Here is a 21840-nt window from a genome sequence, read left to right on the forward strand (position 1 = left end):
TAAATATTTTATAACGTTTTTTTTATTTCAAAGTTTGGGTATTGGGTGCGAAATATTGGTATTTGTGCTGCTGAAAACTAAGCCAATAGGAGAAAGAGCCATCGCTTCTATTGGATAAATCTCACACTGACATGCTGTTTCTCTCTCTTTTTGCAATTTATGGTCACAATATTTAATCTTAGGACATTATTTACGGTCGAACAACGTTTATCTGTGCATTAGTTTTGGCCAAAAGTTGTAGTTCTGCACTCGGTAGCTCTCCGGCCCATGATGCTTTGAGCGCCCATGGTGGCTGAACTGGCCGTCTGGAAACTCCATGTAAACTCCCATAGACGGCAGCACAGCTTTCCCTCTAGGTAAGGTAAGAAACTCTATGGTTCAGGCGGCACCACATTCAATATGGCGGGACAAAAGAAACACGACGGCATGGCTCTTGTGGGGCTTTATGGAGCTTTTTCGCACGTTATGCCTTGTCTTGCCACTTGCCTGTGCTCGTGTGCATTTTGACTTTGAGTGCCTTCGTGCAGACTTCGCAGCCGCATTTCACGTGCGAACTCAATCTTCCGACTGCATGCACTGTTCATCGCTCACAGGTGAGTTGCTATTGCTTTGGTGACCTCCCTTTTAGCTTGTAGGCATATCTCAGACTGCCGCATCTGGAACCACATTGGATGCGCCACGCGTTTTCTGTTTATTCCTTGCTGCTTTGTTAATCATGAATTTCTTTGTCATTAACGACTGGCCATGCATTTTCGCAGCAGAACAGTGCTGCGCTGCCCCGCATCACAGATGTTCAGCAGAGCTGCTTGTGTTCTGATCAGGAGACAAATGCTGAAATTATTTTGCCTCTTTGGCGGTGTGGTCACCGTGACAGTGTCACGCTAACGCCTAAGTTGTCACGCCCGTGGCAAGAGCCGCATCATTAGGTCTGTGTGACCGATTAGTGTCATTAATCGTTTGCTCGAAGTGTGACTGAAAATTCATCTAGTTTGATAGCCCACAGGCCGCCGGTTGGGGCCACCAGCCAGCCATCTCGCTAACTTGCTCAGTGTATGTATGCGCCCTTTGCCATTCCGGTTTAGCATTTTGGCGCTTTTTTTGTGTGTGTGTGTGTGTGTGTGTGTGTGTGTGTGTGTGTGTGTGTGTGTGTGTGTGTGTGTGTGTGTGTGTGTGTGTGTGTGTGTGTGTGTGTGTGTGTGTGTGTGTGTGTGTGTGTGTGTGTGTGTGTGTGTGTGTGTGTGTGTGTGTGTGTGTGTGTGTGTGTGTGTGTGTGTGTGTGTGTGTGTGTGTGTGTGTGTGTGTGTGTGTGTGTGTGTGTGTGTGTGTGTGTGTGTGTGTGTGTGTGTGTGTGTGTGTGTGTGTGTGTGTGTGTGTGTGTGTGTGTGTGTGTGTGTGTGTGTGTGTGTGTGTGTGTGTGTGTGTGTGTGTGTGTGTGTGTGTGTGTGTGTGTGTGTGTGTGTGTGTGTGTGTGTGTGTGTGTGTGTGTGTGTGTGTGTGTGTGTGTGTGTGTGTGTGTGTGTGTGTGTGTGTGTGTGTGTGTGTGTGTGTGTGTGTGTGTGTGTGTGTGTGTGTGTGTGTGTGTGTGTGTGTGTGTGTGTGTGTGTGTGTGTGTGTGTGTGTGTGTGTGTGTGTGTGTGTGTGTGTGTGTGTGTGTGTGTGTGTGTGTGTGTGTGTGTGTGTGTGTGTGTGTGTGTGTGTGTGTGTGTGTGTGTGTGTGTGTGTGTGTGTGTGTGTGTGTGTGTGTGTGTGTGTGTGTGTGTGTGTGTGTGTGTGTGTGTGTGTGTGTGTGTGTGTGTGTGTGTGTGTGTGTGTGTGTGTGTGTGTGTGTGTGTGTGTGTGTGTGTGTGTGTGTCATCTGCGTGGACTGAACATAGTTGGAAGTTAAGTATGCTGAAATTCTTCGCCACGACTGTGTTGCGCTGTTTTTACCTTAGAGATCAGCAGTAAACTTCTTGTTGATGAAAATTTCTTGCACATGCCGAGTAGGAGATAGTGTTTGCAGCGATTTAATTTCCTGAAACGCCAGCAATAAGTGTGCAAAGAAAACTAGTTTCAATGACATGCATCTCGCTCAGCTGCTGGCAAAATACACACTGACCATAAATTGACCCTCATTGATTGGAAACTTGAGCAGTGAAGTGCAACTCATTAGTGTCTCTTCAACAGAGGCACTTAGAAAATAATGCCTTTGACTTGGCACTAGTGCTTGTTATGCTAACTGCGCTATATTCTTGCAGGATGTTCTACATCGTCGAATTCAGCAGTGCGGACGGAGTTGCTGCCATCCCCAAAATTCTGGGTGTGGAATGGGGAAGCATTATGGCTGCCATACCGAACCCCGTCTCGTTGCCCAAGCGCTATAAAAGACTGCGAGGAGCCTGGAAAAGAATGGATTGCACACAAATGCCGAATCTTAGGCGAGACTAGTACGTCATTTTTTTTTTGTCACGAGATAGTATTGTGATTATAGGGTACTGTTGGAGCTTTAGGTTCTTTGTTGTGGCAGTGTACAAAGGCAACGATGCACATAAGTTAAGCACTGCCAGAGGGGAGAACTTTTGAGCCAAAATGGTGAAATAATCACACATCATCTTAATTCAATGACTCTTATCAGTAATCGTGTTTGTTGCTCATTGGCTCAAGGTTCCTGTTATAGTGATATTGTTATGCTCTTATTTCAGTAATATTGTTGCTAAGCAGTTGTGAACGTTGCCTTTTCACGGGTCTGCTTAATATTTTAATTCAGTTTCCCTTTAGCCGTGTCATTCAATCTTTCTACACTGAACTCTTTGCTTGTAGCAACATATGCTGACGCAAAAAGAAGAGAGAAGAAAGCTGAAGAGGTGTCAGATTTGACAGCTGATGAGGAACGGCTGACAAAAAGGCCGAGAAAGCCCACCAAGAAGACGTTGTATGGAAGTACGAGTCCAGTTTTGCTGCTAAAATGTTTTTGCCTGATATGTTTACACTTTCTATATTAATCATGCATATTCCATTTGCTTTGCTGCTATATTTGTGAATGTTACTTTAGCAAGCCACTATTGAAATAACTGAATTGAAACATTTTTAACTGCAGTGTCGGATGAAGACGGCAGCAACGTCCCAACAAAAAAAAAGGAAACAGAAGGCTCTTTTTGTTTGTGAGGAAAGTGAAAGCGATGAAAGCTGCGATAATCATCGCCTACCATCTACAGTTCCTACACAACAAGCCAAGCAACTACCATTCGTTGGCCGTCCTCCACCGAGACCAGCACAAGCAGAAAGCGGCATCCAAGGTAAAAACTTGCCTTGTGCCTGTAGTGGGTGTTGTAAGCAACATTTTACTGTGCAGTGCATGTTATAGCTCTATATTTGTGGTTTTATTCTGGCACAAATATATATTTGGCTAGTTTTTAAATTCTGGCCAGCAGTCCATTTTTGCTGCTGCGTTCTAATGTATTTTCTAATTTTTTTTCTTTTGCTCATTTAAGGGCTTCTGAAGAACCTTGTGCAAAAGGTGTGGATTCATTGAGTCGTATAATAGATTGAGATGCACAATTCAATGTATTCATAAGCGTGTTCACAGTTCATAACAGATGTAATGGGTTTTGTTAATTTGTAGTAAATATCAGTGTGTGTCTAGGTTTACTGCCCTAAGTCTGTGATATTGTTTTGTTTGCGCAGTGGCCCTCCGGCAGTCTTGCCTGTTGGGCAAGGAAGTGGACATGAGACATGACATTGGCGACCATTTTCGCTACGCACCAGCACGCTGCAAAAAAACGGTAGGTCTGTTATGCTGTGTACGGAAGCTGGACTATCATTTAGTCTACTTGTGCATCAAGCTGTGCAAAAACTGGACTTGTCACAGTCACTTAGCTTACCAGCATATCATATGGAACAGCATAGGCAAAACCTATGGGACATAAAAGTAAACTTCTAGGATATAGTGTAAGGCCATCAATGTTGCATCAGCTGTAATTTTGATGGTTTTAAAAGCGGAAATTCAGTGGGTGTCCTGGTGTTCTTTATTTTTGTACTATCTGTCCAATAAATATTGGCACGCTCCACACACAAGTAATTCTGGTCCTGCAAATTTAGTTTTAGATGTCTGATTACTTTGTAAGTGCTGTCTTGAATTTTGGCTGAATAATAATCTTTTTTGTGTTTTTGTTCTTTTAATTTAGTGGCCTAATTCATGGAATGGATGACCTTGCAGCTATGTGATTGCTCGTTTCTTCATGGAATTGCTGACTCAACAGATGTACAATCATGCCAAATAAATTGTGTAAATGATCTCACATGTGCACCTGACGTAATTTTTGCACTGGCTGTGTCATTCAAGTGACTGGTCAGCAGTCAGCAGACCACGATTACTGCGTAACTGCCTTTTGGTGTGTGCCTTGCCGACATATAAGCATACATTAGTCACTTCAGGAAGGCAGAACGCACTCATGCACGATTCATCAGCTATGGCTGCACCTTGTCTAGTAGGAACAGATGGTGCGGGTTATGTAGCTTTTGCCTAGAAGCTCCTTGAGGAAGGCACCGCATGCATTGTTTAGAATACATTAAGGCAATGTACAGGCAACGTTTCTTTCGTCATTTTTTGTTGGTATAACGTTGAAATAACATAACGTCAACGTTTTCAGAACGTTGTAGAAACATTAGTGCATAACGTTATCTGGTGATCAAAAATAGTGACATTAGCAACAATCAGGCAACGTTGCTCTCTGACATTTGTGGCCATTCAGATAACGTTCCAGTGACATTTTGCGTTACCTGGGAAGGTGGAGGAACGCACACTCATCTGCCATTACACCAAAACGCTGCTGTGCCCGGCAGTTTTACAACACTTTGGTCCTGCCTGTACAGGAAAATGCCCGCACTGTGCGGAGAAGTCTTCGGACATCTTCCACATGGTGTGGGCAAGTCAGTCAACCCCGAACCTCGCCCCCAAACCCAACCCCACCCGGAGGGACTGGGAGGCAGCCGTGCTCGGCTGCTCCGACCTGCCAAGCCAGAATTAAGGCCCTGATCCATCGAGCCCAAGCCGCTGCAGTAGCCAATGGGCTCCTGTAATGAGGAGCCCACCTAGTGATTGCGTGTGGTTGCCCGGCTACCTCAAGTTTCCTCCAAATAAAGTTTTCACACACACATACACTACTTGTTACGTACAAGGATATCCTCCAACACTATCGGCTCGAGAGGTGTGTATACCCCCCTAACACACCAGGAACTATCCCAGAGCGGCGACCTTTGGCGAAAGATACAAACAGGGACATTTTCAAACGCATAAATAGGGCAAACTGTTCACAAAACCTAATTTTGCACCTATGTGCAAACACTGCTAACAACCGGCCACATTCCTTGACCTCGCCGAGGTGGCGCAGTGGTTACGGCGGTCGACTACTGTTTCCAAGGATGCGGGATCGAATCCCAGCCTTGGCGACCCCTTTTCGATGGAAGCGAAAAGGCAAGGCGCCTGTGTGCTGTGTGATGTCAGTGCACGTTAAAGAACCCCAGGTGGCCTAAATTTCCAGAGTCCTCCACTACGGCGTCTCATAGCCTGAGTCGCTCTGTGACATTAAACCCCACAAACCAAACTAACCACCCTTGACGTGATGTCGACATATGCACAACACAAAGCTGACAATTAAACTATCGTAGATGCGTAGGAGTCCCTACCACTGAGCTGTCTCAACAGTGCCAGCTCATTTCGCGCGCATTTACGGCAGCAGAGTCCCAAGGCCGGGATCCCTGCCTACCTCCTCCAAGCAGCGCAACCAGTCTTCGGGCTGCTTAACCTATTATTGGAAGTAAATAAAGAGTGTATCATCATCGGAGCTCGCCCTAATCACGCCTCGCGCCGCATGGCACAATTGTGCCGTTGGGGTTACGGTTCACAACAAAGCTGCTGCTGAAGGTGCTTGAAAAAAAAAAAAGAAAGGAGAAAAAAACAACCGTCACAGCTGATTATAAAAGGTCTAATTATGTTACTGATAAATAGAAACACTATAACAACGCAGATAAAATACGGCACAGTTCATTTTTTCATCTAAATTTATTTAGCAGCGAAACCGGCCACGCGTTCGCCGCCGCAAGCCTTTGGTCAGCAAGGCTGGCTTCACTGCACGAAGTTTGTGCACCGAACGCCACCTTCTCCGCATGACAGCAGTGTCGCGTTTAAAACAAGCGTACCAGACCTAACGGCGCTTTCGAACGGACTCGGCGTTCACCTCGTCAAGCGGTTTTACAGCGTTAGCGCTGCCACAAGGTGGCCAAGGCTGCGCGTCACAACCGGGTCTGCGAGCAAAAAAGTAATCGTGAAGGCACCATCAGGAGAAGCACGCACCCTTTGCAGGGGCACGGCGCGCTGCGAAGTTCGATATATCGAACATTCCGCTGAACAGTAGTTCGATGAACGTAGACACCCCTCTATATACTTTTGCATGTGATTTTCAAGGGGTTATTCTGAAAGTTCGATATAAGCAATAATTCTATGTAACTGGGTTCGGTATATCCGGGATCGACGTATTGACACATCTGAATATTATACACTAACCTACAGCTTATTCTAATCACGCATGGCAGATTCCAATAGACCCCTTTCATAAATGTTAAGTCAGCTTCACCTCTATGCTGCATTCCCCTCTAATGGAGGAACAGCAATGTATTGAAACATTATATTATGGCCATAATTTATATCATTTATGCATCGGAACATATTCGCATAATTGCTCTATTACCACTACATGCATCTGTGTAGAAGCAACATGCGATTTCAGGTCTATATCGCCGTTTTTCTGGCGGCCAGTGACGCCATGTTTGGGGAAAGAAGCAGCGTGGGAAAGCCTACTTAACGATTTTTGCAAGGGGTCCATAGCAGCCTTATAAACACCAAGAATGCATAAGCAGGATCCGTTACTCCGGCTTGCAAATCCGTCTTCACATCAGCATGCATTATTCATAACCATCTGTTCAAAAGCAGCGCTCTTACCGAAGAAACAAATTATTACAATTATTTTAAACATGCTGCAAACGCATATAATTTAGTTTCAAGTTACACACAAGAAGAAAATTTTTCAGAGACTAGCTATGACGCATTATTGTGACACTTGTGCAAGGTTCCGAGTCTTCACAAGCAAAGAGGGTACAGCTGCTTAACCTAGTAACGCGGGTGATGAGAGCTATAAATACTACAGCTATGCTAGAGCGTGATGTCTGATGATGATCGAGGCTCTCTCAGAAATCCACGATCACGCGTGGGCCACCTACCTGAGCCCCAGCGTGGTGGCGATGAGCTGCCGATGTCGGAAGGCACCCCCTCCGGTGAGCTTGACGCTCCCGCCCAGCCGGGGCGGGCTGCCGTCGCGCAGCAGTTCCTCCTGCACGAAGCGCAGCCACGCCTCGATGTGGCGCGTCTCGAACTTTACGAAGTGCAACCGCCCAGTCTCCACCTCGCGCTCCCAGGGCGCCGCGAGAGGAGGCTGCTGCTCGGCTCCGCCGCCGCCGTCGCCGCCGCTATGATCACTACCACAGCTACCGTTCTGCGTGCAGTGGTCGACACAGATAAAAATAACGCTCGGATATACACTACACTAAAACACTCATCTCTCTAGATTCGGCAAGCTGCTGGCTCCTTTTATTAACGCGATAGCATTTAACGGCCCCGTGTCGAAGAAAAGCCGCGTGGCGTTGTGGTTGTAACGCGAAGATCAGAAGTAAATAACCAAAAGTTTTGAGGAAACCCGCGGAGTCGAACACAGCTCCTTCGCAGTGCGAGAGGAGCACGCAACCACTCCGCCACAAAACCGCATTGCTGCTTTCCGAACAAAGGTGGACCTAATGTATGCATTGTATTATGAATGCCAGCTAATGTTTAGGTGCGTCATTAGAAACTATTTGCGGAAGTGATCGTTAAGCGAGTAGCAAACAACATTTCCACTTTGCTTACCTCCTATGCGGCGCTCACTGGAAAATTCCTTCGATCGTACGGCGCTGCCGCAACAGACGGCGCGGGCCGCCACTCGATTGAAAGCGCAGTACGTCCATTCGTCGTCTTCAAGCATTGAGGATTAAACGCTGTCGCGTTGAACTCTTAAAGGCAAAGTCTAAGCATCCTCCAATATTTTTTTTTTCCTGAAGCGATAGGATTAAAAGCCAAATCAGAGGGGGGAAATACGGTATGCGGGTATGAAAAAAAAAAACAACAACTAAAAACAAGCAAGTTCGTCGCTGAAGACGGAGTATATCGGCTCCGCGTATGCGCCGAGCAGCATTAACGGAGAAGACCGATGCAGACCGAGCAGGTCTAAGCTATACAACCTCCCCGATAAACACACACAGTAATCACGCGACCCCCTACATTTTTGGTTTGGTTTGCGTTTAACGTCCCAAAGCGACTCAGGCTATGAGACGACGCAGTGAAAGGCTCCGGAAGTATCGATCACGTGGGGTTCCTTTACGTGCACTGACATAAGTCAAAGTTTATTTCCCATCTAAAACTACAGATGGAGGAATCGTAGAAAAAAGCTCCTCTATTTTCGGCTCCACCGAAAAGCAAGGAGCTTATGTCCGAAAAGCAAGGAACGTATGTCAGTGCACGTTAAGGAACCCCACGTGATCGATACCTCCGGAGCCCTCGGCCACCGCGGCCGAATCCCGATCCCGCTTCCTTGGGAAAAGCAGTAGAGCGCCCTAACCGCTGCGCCATCGAGACGGATTCCCTCAACATTTTTCTTCCGTCTCTTCTCTAGTTTGGCTTCAGTTACACGACCACTCCGAGTAGGGTTCGACCCCAAGACAAGGAAGAAGCAAAGCCAACTTTTGCGAGACTGCAGACACAAATCTGATAGGTATTAGGAAACATTTTTTAGTCAAACAATATTCTACACAACCGTGTATAACATATATCGAAGTGGGAAAAAAATTGATGCGCGTTTGCAGCATCAAAAATTGGTGTTTATATTTAATACATAATATATATATATATATAAGAAAAGACGCAAAAAATGACATGTCTGTATACAACCAGTTGTGCTTTTTCGCACCACTGTTCACCACCGGTCAGGTGCCTGGTGCATGTGCCTCTGAATGAAACAGGCGCGAAGCGTTAAGACGCAAATTCACTTTTGTATTTACTGCAAGGAATAGAAGTTTAAACCTGGATTTTCTTCCATGTGGAGCACAGATTCCAGTATTTTCGTTTCCGAATCTTGTGGCTGGTGGAACGCGCGTCCTGCAGACGGTAGCAGAGTAGTGGAGGCTTCTTGGCATCATCAAGACTGAGAAGCCAACTTGTTTGTTTACGCATACCTATTTGTGTGTTTACATATATCTGTTACACTTGGAACAAAAAAAAAAAGGTAAGACAATCCAGGGCACTTAACATCTACTAGTCAAGCTGGGTGCCAGCTGGCGATCGTGATTCCAACTGAAGACATATGTAGTACCTCCAATTCTGTAAGTGTAGGTGTCCACCGAGAAGTGAGACAGATACTGCGCCGATCCTTTTCCCAAAAACCAACTCAACAAATGACGTTTAACGCTGTCAAACTCGTCTAAACTGCCAAGGAAAACCATACCGAAGAGTGTTTTCGTGTGTCTTAATCGTTGAAGTAGAGTTAAACCTCGGCTAAATACCGGCAAAACCAGCCAATAGCCGCCAAACGTGTTGGAAAAATACGTACGCCTCTTTCCCAACATTTTTACCTCCTTTGAACGACTACTGTCATATGGCACAAGCCTTTCATCGAGTGCGCTTCTTAGCGTGAAAAAACCCAAACGGTCATCGCCATCGACTACAAATTTTCTCCGACATTATTTGTGCCGTCGCCCTGATTAGCTAAGCTGCTTCGGGCGGCTAATTCAAACTAAGCCGTTATAGCCGCTCCAACCTCCAACGGAAAAACGCCTTTGGCGGCCGGCTAGGATGGACGGTATGTCTCTGTGCTCCGCCCAATCCGCTTCCATCGGCGATCTGCTTCATCACACTCGCCTGCTTTTCACCCTCGTGGACCATCGGTGTGTGCCCGAACTGCATCCGCTCGGATATTATGTGCTGCAAAGGATTTTCGTGACTTTTTTTACGTGTTTTGTGCCGGACCAGAACCGCGGCCACACAGTGCACGTGTGCGGCCTGCGGCTCCGCCATGTCGGAGACGCCGGCCTTGGAAGAAGCCGGCTCCTCGCCTCGCAACCAAGCAAGTGACGCTCCTATGGACCCACAAGAATTTTTGGCCGGGATAGGCGCAAATGGCTTCACCATGTCGGAGACGCCGGCCTCGGAAGACGCCGGCTCCTTGCCATCGCAACCAGGTAAGTGACGCTCCTATGGACGCACAAGAATTTTCGTCTGGGATAGGCGCAGATGACTGGAAAATCGGGCTCAGAATGAAATATGTTTCTAAGGAACAAGCGGAAAAAATTAAAGCGGCGAATGACGCGAGAGCGACGAAACTGCTAGCGAAGAAGACGCTCAAGGAAGCGAAAACCTCAGTTGTCCGGACTTTCCCGGTACCAAAAGAGTGGGCGAAGATCGTACTTAGACCTCAGGGAGACATAGAAAAGATAAAGGCTACGGGTTGGCGGAGCTCACCGATGTCATCGCTAGAGCTGCGGCTATGCGCGAAGAGGAAATGCAAGGTGATCAAATAATGACCAATTAATTCTAAGAATCAAACTATTCTGATAGCCACGGCGTCGGAGGAAAGGGCAAGAAGGCACCAAGGCATCGTGGCCCTCCGGCATAAAGAAGACACATCCCCGGTCACAGCCTACCTTGTGACGCCGGATACATTCGGAAAGGGGGCCACTGGGCCTCTAGGACCAAGAAAGCTTGAATATCCTGAATAGATAAGGAAATCCGGCCATTGCGTCAGCTAGACGGCTGGGAGAGAACACAGGCACTGTGTTGCTGTGTTTCGTAGAAGACACGGTACCCTGGACGGTCAACTTCAAGGCAACGCCACTCAAGTGCAAACTATTCAAAAATAAATACCAGGTGTGCGTCATGTGCGGGCAATTCGGGCGTCTGTCCAAATCCCGAGACGCGCAAATTCCGAGGATGCGGGGTTAAAAATCCCCTACCGGATCATACGTGCACCCCCAAATGTGCACTTTGTTAGAGGCAACACCCCCTTGAGGACAAAAGCTGCATCAAGATCTACAGGACCCCATACATAGTCAAAAGGAAACTCTGGGAAAAGAAACTGAGAAACAAAGATACCGCCCCTAAACAGGGGCACATTCCTCTAAAGAACAAGTTCGAGACCCTCAGAACTAAGGAGGCATGCTCCATCTCTCGCTCCCGCAGCCGCTCCAAGTCTGCCACAAGGCCAGGGCCAGCTGTCAAGATCGCCATACAGGGGAAGGAGGACGCTACACCCGGGCCGGAACTTAGCGCCGGAGCAGGGGACCGACCACGCAAAACACCACAGCAAGCCAAGGCGAACCTCGGATTACTCATACGTGACCCGGCGGAACCTCAAACAGAAAAGTACCTTGGCAGGAGGTAAGGACACGCAGGTAACTGATCAAGGGAGTCTTGAAAGTAAAATAGAAAGATATAATCAGGGAGAATCAGGCACTCGTGCAGAAATTAGAGAAAATTGAGCAATAAAATGCAGAGTTGAGGAAAGGATTGATTAAGCTCGAAAATCGTGAGATGAGGGAACTTCCCCCATTCGAGAGTGAAAACGAACCAGAACGCATAAGTGGGCCCCACAGTAGAGAGAAGGCCAAGCCTGAGGACACGCATCTCGACAAACTTGCCGTCGGCATAAGGCATCTTAAGGAACTAATGGAGAGGTCCAACTATAGGCAGGAAAATCTGCAAGTTAGAATGCTACACATGGAGGGCAGCCTAGGTAGAAGCAAACCCTTCTCGCCGCAGGCATAATCGCTACCAACAACGGCTGGCAGGGTATACAATAATTCAAGGAGGAAAGATGGCGTAATCTGGCAGGGGATTCGTAGGAAAAAGGGGGGTCCTTCAGCAGATAGTGCAGTCGAGCGAGGAACCAGTCTTGATAATTGCATTACAAGAGGTCAACGCCAGGCATGTTGGCCTCAAGGGATACAAATGTTTCCGCAGCTCGCTGGGGTACTCGGCTCGGGTGGCTACTCTGGTTGAGCACAATACGGCGGTTACTCAACACGAGCTTGAGGGGGACATTGAAGCAGTTTTGATTAAAGTCCATTCAGGAAATAATAAGAAAGAGAATCTCTTTGTGCTCAATGTATACAGCCCACCAAGACAAATCAATGCGAAATTCTCGCTCTTATTCAAAAAAGCACTGAAGGTTGCCGGCTGCGAACCACTTCTAATCTGCGAAGACTTCAATGCTAAACACCAGGAATGGGGATATGATACACAATGCCGGAAGGGGAAGGGCCTGCTTGAATCCATATTATCCAATGGGCTATCTCTAATAACGGATTCGGCGACACCGACGCGCGCCTGGGTAACAGTGTCTGTAAAGACACCACGCCCGATCTTACACTCACAGGTGCGGCCCAGTTGAATGGTGCAACATGGGAAAAAACTACGGCAGCGATTATATGGTCATAGAAATTCGGCTCAGATTTAATCTTCGGGATACCGTGTTACGAGCCAAAATAATAGACTGGGATAAATTTCGCTCCATCAGACGGGCTGCAGGTAATAAGACCTGGTCTTCTCTGACTGAGTGGCAACAAGAATTTAATCGGCATGTAAAGGAGGCCACGGAAGAACAGGCGACGAATCTCCAAGTCCCAAAATGAGACAAACACCTCCTACATCTCCTTAAATCCAAGAGAGAATTGGAGGGAAGGTGGAAAACTAAAAAAATGGAACAGAAATCTCAGAAGAGGGGTTGCTAACCTCAATAAGGAAATTGAGCGGTATGCAGCCAAGCTGTCCGAAAGGAGCTGGGCCGAGGTGTGTGATGAGATGAACTTCAACATTAGCCTTCCCAAGACCTGGGAAGGCTCAGGCTCCGCTACCTCATCGATTAACACTAAGAGACGGACTAGACTAGACCAGATTAAGATCAAGCATAAGTTCCAAGGGGGAAACGAGGAGCTGCTAGATGCAATCAGGACAACATATACATGTCAGGATCCCGGCTCCACTCTACCCTGCTATACCGGGCCCGAGAATAAGGTCATAGATGCTCCAATTGAATTGGCAGAAATTAGGGCGGTCCTGCAGGATCTCAAAAAGAGATCTGCTCCAGGGCCAGACAATATCACAAACACTATGCTTAAAAATCTGGATGAAGACTCTTGACACTTCATTTGCGAAGTAATGAATGAAATTTGGGAAGGGGCCGAAATCCCAGAGGAGTGGAAAATCTCCAGGTTGGTCCTTATTCCTAAACCGGGCAAGAAACTTGAACTATCCAACATGAGGCCCATATCTATCACCTCTTGTCTGGAAAAGCTTATGGAAAACATGGTCCAAATCAGAATCTCTAGGCATATGGAAACCAAGGAACTCTGGCCAGTGGAGATGGTAGGGTACAGGCCGGGATTAAGCGCACAGGATGTCATGCTCAAGCACGGCATCATGGACGCTCCCGAGGACGATGCATCATATAGAGCCATCCTGGGACTTGATCTCACTAAGGTATTTGATAATGTTGAGCACAGAGCGGTTCTCGAAGGCCTCAACTCGGCTGGAGTGGGAAGCAAGTGCTTCAACTATGTCAAAGATTTCCTCCCCCGCAGGAAAACTGAAGTTAGCTTCGTGGGACTTAGGTCCGAGCCCATCAGCACCGGGGGCAGAGGAACGCCCCAGGGATCTGTCCTCTCCCCGGTACTCTTCAATTTTGCAATGAAAGATCTCTCGTCCCATCTTAATAAGATAGAAGGCATCAAACATAGCATCTATGCAGACGATATAACAATCTGGACCGATGGAGGCACCAGCGCCGATATATCGCATAGGCCGCAGGAAGCGGCGTATATAGTTGAAAACTACGCCCTAGATAGAGGACTATCTTGCTCTGCTCAAAAATCCGAACTTTTCTCAATGTGCAGAAAATCACAACTAACCAGAGAATCCCACCTACCGCACCTACACAAACCAGTGGAGGTATACGTGGGAGGGAGCAAGGTACTGAGAGTCAGCACCATTAGGATCCTGGGGTATTTCCTACAGCAGAATAGGAAAAACACCACCATCCTGAAAAAGCTGCAGACATATGTCGACCAGGTAACGGGGATATTCAGGCGAATCTCTCTCGGGAATAAAGGCCTCAGAGAACACTGCCTAATAAAACTGCTTCGTGCCTTTGTAATCAGCAGGATAGCTTATGCCACCCCCTTTCTCAATCTCACTCCTGGTGAAGTAGAGAAGTTAGAGAAAATGATTAGAACGTCATTCAAAAGGGCTTTAGGCATCCCCCCCAACTCGTCGACAGAGAAGCTTCTAGCTATGGGAATGCATAATACCTGGGAAGAGATTGCTAAAGCGGTCAGGGAGGCCCAGATTTGGCGGCTCAACTCCACGGTAGTGGGCCGAAAAATACTGCAAGAACTACACCTTCAGTCAGGTGAGCCACCCTATGTCGCTGAACTCCTGGAGCTTGAGACGCACCAATCCCTACGAATATGCACCCGATTCATGACAAGGAACGAAGACAGCATAGAGAAAAATTTATTCAAAGCAAACTAATAAACGATCCTCCTGAGGAATCAGCCTATTGCGATGCTGCCTGCGGGCTAGAAGGGGCCGCGGTCATAGTAGTGGTAGATGGGAACCACTCCCAGAAAGTAATTGGATCTATTAATACGCGTAACGCTTTAATAGCTGAAGAGGCTGCGATAGCGCTAGCATGTACAAGCACTAAAGCCAGAACTATCCTTTCAGATAATAAGGCGGCTGTTAGGAACTTCAGCAAAGGCCTAATTTCCAAGCAGGCGGCCAGTCTACTGAAAAAGCACCCGCTAAACCGGGAGGTTTCAGTTATCTGGGTTCCAGCTAATGAGGGTCTACCAGGCAATGAGGCTGCCCATCGCCTCGCTCGAGATGTATACACCCGAGTAGCCATAGAGGCCCCACTACCCGGAGAGAAAGACCCCATTATCACCTACAAGGAGCTCTCTGAGACTCCCAGACTAAACAGAAGGATCTATCTACCACCATATAGTTCCCTAATACCCTCAGAATGCAGGGCCTGGCGAAAAATTCAGGCCAATCGTTTCTTTCCTCATGTTACTCTGCATAATGAATTGACAGGGGACCCAGAGGCTTGCAATCTCTGCAACGTACCTCCGAGTCAAAATCACCTAATCTGGCAATGCCCCGATTCTCCGGAAGCTAAAGAAACTAATCTCCTTGATCAAATTACCTGGGAGTCCTACATCCGCAGTCCAAATGTGGATGAACAAAAGATCGTCCTACGCCTGGCGGAGGAGGCTTACTCCAAGACCTTCTCTGCAGCCACGGCGCAGGAAAGCCGGCAAGGAGACCCTCCCCCTGGCTGAGCCCCTGCCCCGAGGTCCATGTCGGTGTAAATAAAGTCTACTCACTCACTCACTCACTCACTCACTCACTCACTCACTCACTCACTCACTCACTCACTCACAACCTCCAACGCACGAGTCTCGCCGAACCGGCTGATGGAGCCTGTGAAGGAACATTGACTGACCATCACCTCTATCAGAGCTTTCAAGCTTAAAATAAAGAAGCGGATTAGAGCCGGTCGGGTTCGAGCCTGGGTACTCGGAATCAGTAAATGAGTGCCTTAACCACTGAGTAACGGCGGCGAGTGCTCTCGTTTTGTTATAACCAGGTTTAAGAATCCGCCATTAGACGGGGCGGCTCCCATAAGATGCCACAAGTAGAATTACACTCAAGAAGGTTATACGGAATTTTCGGAGTGGAGGTCATGCGTTCATAGTGAAGGCGATGTCCGCCGTCTTGCAAGGGGCAAGCTCAACGTATCGCCGAAGGACCCTTCCATTAAAAGCAACGTCCCATACATGGCCCTACTCTATTTTGCACTAGTCTGAAAATGTTTACGTTCTTGTGTATGTGGTAAAACTTCGCAGAGAAAGTTTTGAAAAAAAAAAAAAAAAAGAATTGTGGCATTACTTGGATCATATGCGTGTGCAGATGTGTGTGTACAGGGTGTCTCCACAGTGGATGTGTAGCTTATTTCCAGTATATCGTCGGATATTTCATATCGACTATAATGGCACTGTACTAATTACAGGTGACAAACAGCTGCCGCTATTTAGATAATTAGAAATAGAACTTCACATTACAAAATAAGGTTACACATACCATTTCATACCAGCTTATATAGCGTATTATTTCACTAGAATAGTTCTAGTGATTATCAACCGCTAATTAGTCATGTGTAATTCGAGATTGAACTTTACGCTACGACGTCAAGCCATATATCGATGAAAAGGCCTCGATGAGAAGAATCCGAAATGAAGCTCTAAACCACGAAAAGCCCTGTAGAATCCGGCCGCTTTTCGATGGAGGCGAAAAGCAAGGCGCCCGTGTGTGTGCGATGTCAGTGCACGTTAAAGAACCCCAGGTGGTCGAAATTTCCGGAGTCCTCCACTACGGCGTCACTCACAGCCCGAGTTGCTTTCGTACAATCTTTCTTGCGGCGCAATAGAAAGCTTTCTGTCTCGAGTGGTTGATTCCGAATCGATTTAGTCAGAAGCGCAATAAGAATTTTTCGATCAGAGCCCTTTTCTATGTAGTCCGATGCTGGAAACCTTAAGTAGCGACCGCGATGACAACTGCGGGTCGACAAAAGTGATGAACAGAATACTGATATGTATCACCCGCCAGATAGACATCTTTGATACACAGAAGCGTTGAATTTAATTTCTGCACTTAAGGCAGTAAGAGCACAGGAAGGTACGCCTCATCGATGGAAGCTTTAGTGGGCCATGGTCACCACCTCATCAAAGGAATTCAAAACACTGCGGCGCCATCTGCTGCACAAGCACACCATAGGCCTCAGGTCATCCTTGTGAATAAATATTTATGAATGAATGAATGAATGAATGAATGAAAATGAATGAACGAATTTCGCTGACGGCCGCACCGGAGAGTGCAAAATATAATGAAACAAGGCGAGCATTCTTCACAGAATAGCAAATACTCGGCAATTACAAAAAACAGTGATATTTTCGCTAGTGTGGTCACGCGGGTTACTAGATTAATTATAACGTTTCACCGCAACACGCTACTTCAGTCGTTTTTATGCGATTTTCAGTGCCAAATGAAACTCATAAATTCTCACTTCTTGATGGCCGTAGTGCTCGATCTCTAATATAATGGATAAGGTCTTTTCATATCCACCGTAATCCCATATGTTGGTCAGTTCTACCCCCCAAACCCCAAAAACCGAATAAAACCTGTAAAACTGAGCTAATGCTCGTCTCCCTCGGTTAAATAAGAGACGCAACAAAAACGAAGCAGTAGCACTTAATGCTTACGCGTTCAAAGCATGTAACGAGAATTAAGTGCCCCCGGTAGTCTGTTGGATCGCTTCAGCCATTTCTAACGTGTACACCTGAGCGCTAATTTTTGTAAGTACTACAGGAAAAGAAATATTGTGAAATAAGACATGAGGCGATTTTTTTTTTCTGCGTTTAATCCTTGTTGCATCGCCAAAATTTTGCTGCTTGAAAATTTTTTTAACTGTTGTCATTTTCCGGACTTACGTTGCTGCACGTAAAAGTTCAAAGTATGTCGTACTATTTCTGTAGGATAAAAATATAATTGAATAATTATTACACTTCTATTTAAAATAGCAACCATTTCAACGTCCATGAGGATAAAATTCAGCCATAATTATGTCGGAAAAGTTCTATTCTGAATGCACTTAAGGGGCATTAAAACTTAAAATTTTCCAAATGAAGATTTGAGAAGATAACCCCGAGTTGAGTCGTTTTAATTCTATTATATTCTATAATTGTATAAAAGCTTCGGAGAAAAGTTGATGTATGGTACAACCCGATGACGCCTTGCACATTCTTAATCGCAGAATCACATTACTCGGAAAAAAAGATTATTTGAAAGGTATGTCGCCCGATTACTGAAGTGCAGCCTATGATTACTAAAATAAAGCAAGCCAGGCACTTTCAATGACCAGCACAGAAACCCACAAAAAAGAGAGAAAAAACGTTCCCTTCAATCACGTACAGTTTCATAGCTACGCAGTACAGATATACAGTCACATAATGAAAAATAACATCAAGATCTCATGAAAATAATGAAACAAGCTAATGAATTCACGCACTTCGACCTCATATTCGGTGCAGCACTGCGCGAATAGGGCCACAACATGCACGTGTTATTTCATCTCTATTGGTTTGGTTGTAGTTATTTTTGTTTGCCTCTTGTTTGCGTGCTATTCCCGCTTTGTTAGTATATTATAGAAGTGATATTTATATGATTGAAATCACAGGATTACGTTGTAGCTACCGCTGGTAACACAAGCAACGAACGTCGCCTATTAGCAGCGAAAATGTACATGCTCTGATCGAAGTATATGCACCGCAATGCGAATCTTAGTCCATGTTCACACACCCAGACAGTGTTCATCAATTGGTATGCACCAATTCCGAAAATCCGTTTACAGCTGTGTTATGTGCACTACGTGAACTCCGTCTGATAGAGCAGGGAAATACTTTCTAGTCTAAGAAGCAGTGACAAAACCCGCAGAACATATGCTAGCTCGCCGCCGGTTACATCTAGCCTTGTCATAGTGTACAGCGCGTGAAACAAAATTACAGCTCTAAATGGATTTTAACAAAAGGACATTTTGTCAAATGTTCACGCGCGCAAGTGCTCGCCAAAGCCGAGTGCTTTCTACCCATTTCAAGATTGGCCGCTGAGCCTGTTTCACCCGCTCGCATTGGCCTCGACAAGGGACTACAGAAGTTCGATACATTCTCCTTGGTTAAACTCGTATCTAGCGAGCTCAAGCGCACCGTTGCATCGCAGCCGATCGCCCTTGCCATGGTTAACCTCCGGAGGGTAATTTACGCCGGCAGTTGAAGGGAAGAAAATGCAACCGCTACAAGGCGGCGGTAATAAGTGCTCGCCGTGTGAATCCGCGGCAGAAAACACTGATGCGGTCAATATGGCACTTGGTCCTGTTGTGGGCGCCACTGACGACAGCGCCCCAAGCGGCAAGCTAACCAGGCGGACCGCCGGAGACCCCGGCATGGGCGACCGCGCCAAGCAGAGCGAAAACGGGCGCCATTACCTGATGCATAAATAAACAGTTTTGCTTGTTATACCGGCTACGTCTACCACATAGCGGCAGCGGCGGGATAACCAACGCAGCGTGACATCCAGAAGGACAGCGAGCCCAACGTAAGCGGCCGCAGCGTCATGCCAGACACTCGCGGCGCGAACGAAGAGCGCGCGAGCGGCACTCCGAGAATGACGTTCAGCCCGCTCGCCGTGAAACTGCCGACAAAGCTCGATTTCCGCAAGCCCGAAGATTGGACGCGATGGCACCGCAGGTGGGAACGATACCGACTCATCTCCGGTCTGACAGGACAGGACGAGACGACGCAGATCAACACATTACTCTACGCCATGGGCGAAGTAGCGGAGAAAGTGTTCGCTGCTTTGAAACTGACAGACGAACAGATGGCATCATACTCCGTCGTGGTGAGTGCTTTTGAAAAGCATTTCCCACCTCAAAAGAATGTCATCTATGAGAGAGCGCGATTTAACTCTCGGAAACAAGAGCAGCATGAAAACGTCGACGCATTTGCGACTGAACTGTTCAAGATGGCCGAAAGATGCGATTACGGAACTCTCAAAGACGAACTGATTCGGGACAGGTTCGTGGTCGGCTTGCGAGACGTAAAACTCAGCGAAAGCCTGCAGCTTGACGCAGAACTCACTCTCGATAAAGCAATCACAGCTGCCCGCAATTCAGAGAGCGTGAAACTTCAACACAAGGAAATTCGCTCCATCGAACAGCCAGCTCTAGACATGGGAGAAGTTCGCGGCCAGACAAACGTCAAAACTCACCGGAACGAAGCGAAGGTGTCTTTCAAGTCGCGCCCTCAACGTACACACAAGACGGGAGACTGAACGCTGCAAGTGGTGTGGTGGTGTGCGTGACCACACGAAGACACAGTGTCCCGCGATAGACAAGACATACAACCAGTGTGGGAAAAAAAGGCCACTACGCCCGCGTCTGCATGTCTAAGCCGAAGGACGAGACCTCGAGTATCCGACAACGACCAAAAGATCTCTGTGAGCTATATCTAGGCGAAATCAAAGTGGGAGTGAACACGCCGTGGAGGATTACTGCTACCGTGAACTACTTGCCTTTTACCTTCAAGGTCGACACCGGCGCGGATGTGACTGCAATCGCACACAACCAGTACGACAGAACCGTCATGGGACCCATCAAGTCAATGCAACAGCTATTGATAGGCCCAGGCCAGACAGCGATAGCCACTGTTGGCTACATCGATGCAACAGTCACCTGGCGCAACACTGAAGTCCAAGAAGCAGTCTTCATCATCAAAGGATTAAAAGAACCGCTGCTCAGTCGACCAGTTATAGAATCACTTGGGATTCTACAGCGCCCTCTTGAGCTCGACAAAACCCTCGCACAATCAACTGATGTCCCCAACTTCTTGGCGTCATACCCAAAGCTAACGTCTGGCCTTGGAGTCATGAAGACTGAGTGCCGCATCAAAGTCAAAAAGAATACTGAGCCATACACATTCAGTTATCCTAGGCGCGTGCCTCTTCCACTGCTTCCACTTGTGAATAAAGAACTAGAAAGGATGGAAGACTTGGGAGTCATCCAGAAGATCGAGCGAGCAACCGAGTGGTGTTTTCCAATGGTTGTCGCACGAAAAAAAGAACAATGAGCTGCGCATCTGCGTGGACTATGGTCAACTCAACCAACAAATAATACGCGAACGTGTGCTCATGCCTACGGTGGACGAGTGTCTTGCAAAATTAGCAGGTGCAACAGTTTTCAGCCGCCTAGATGCACGAGCAGGGTACTGGCAGGTGCCACTGTCCAAGGACTCTCGCGAATACACAACCTTCATCACACCAGTTGGCAGGTTCCAGTTCCTGAGGCTTCCCTTCGGAATCGCCACGGCGCCACCAACGAGAAATGCTCCGTGTGCTCGAAGGACTAGATGGTGCGAGTTGTCTACAAGATGACATCATTGTCTCAGGGAAGACAACTGAGGAACACGACACCAACCTATTGCTGGTGCTGAGGAAGCTGGAAGATGCAGGTGTTACCCTCAACATCGACAAGTGCTCCTTTCGACAAACAGAAGTAACATTCTTAGGACACGTCGTAAACTCAACAGGAGTCAGCGCCGACCCGGAAAAGGTCAGGGCCATAGTCCAGCTCGACCCATCATGTGATATGTCAGAAGTCAGGTCTTTGTTGGGCTCTGCAAACCACCTAGCGAAATTTCTTCCAGAGCTAGCAGACTTTACGAAGCCTCTCAGAGACTTGCTCCACCAAGACGCCGACTGGCACTGGGGCCCAGCTCAGCAGGAGAGTTTTGACAAACTCAAGCAAGCTTTAAGCAGGACGCCGATTCTTACTCACTACGATGCTCAATCGCCTCGCACAGTGTCTTTGGATGCTTCCTCATACGGTCTTGGGGCTGTACTTCTACAGCAGTCGCACGAAAAGCTCCTAGCTGTGGCATATGCATCACGCTCCCTTACGGATACAGAACAAAGATATGCCCAAATTGAAAAGGAGGCACTGACAATCACATGGGCTTGCGAACATTTCCGCAAATACCTGCTGGGATCAACCTTTCACGTGGAAACGGACCACAAGCCGTTAATACCGCTGCTGACGACTAAACGACTTGACGAGCTGA

At 47.2% G+C, this 21840-nt stretch overlaps 2 protein-coding genes across 4 annotated transcripts in view; one reads left to right on the top strand and one right to left on the bottom strand.

Annotated features, from left to right (window-relative positions):
• LOC146201073 (4'-phosphopantetheine phosphatase-like) overlaps positions 1-21840 on the bottom strand; it is a 177150-nt gene that overhangs the window by 83948 nt on the left and 71362 nt on the right. For both annotated transcript variants that reach the window (XM_084595616.1, XM_084595617.1), the window contains exon 3: positions 7255-7526. In XM_084595616.1, coding sequence (XP_084451742.1) covers positions 7255-7526 — 272 coding nt within the window. The remainder of the gene's footprint in view (positions 1-7254; positions 7527-21840) is intronic.
• LOC146201074 (uncharacterized) lies at positions 374-4310 on the top strand. 2 transcript variants are annotated; one of them, XR_014705283.1, is made up of 6 exons: positions 374-593; positions 2238-2426; positions 2800-2919; positions 3077-3275; positions 3664-3761; positions 4196-4305. XR_014705283.1 is itself a non-coding variant. In XM_084595618.1 (6 exons), the coding sequence occupies exons 3-6, from the start codon at positions 2914-2916 to the stop codon at positions 4185-4187; spliced, it is 327 nt and encodes a 108-aa protein (XP_084451744.1). In that variant the 5' UTR covers positions 374-593; positions 2238-2426; positions 2800-2913; the 3' UTR covers positions 4188-4310. The 2 variants fall into 2 exon arrangements, 1 of the variants encoding a protein (XP_084451744.1); XM_084595618.1 differs by having other exon boundaries at positions 4164-4310.

This window comes from Amblyomma maculatum, chromosome 2, assembly GCF_055883805.1.
Source record: "Amblyomma maculatum isolate TAMU_Amacu chromosome 2, ASM5588380v1, whole genome shotgun sequence".
Taxonomy (NCBI): domain Eukaryota; kingdom Metazoa; phylum Arthropoda; class Arachnida; order Ixodida; family Ixodidae; genus Amblyomma; species Amblyomma maculatum.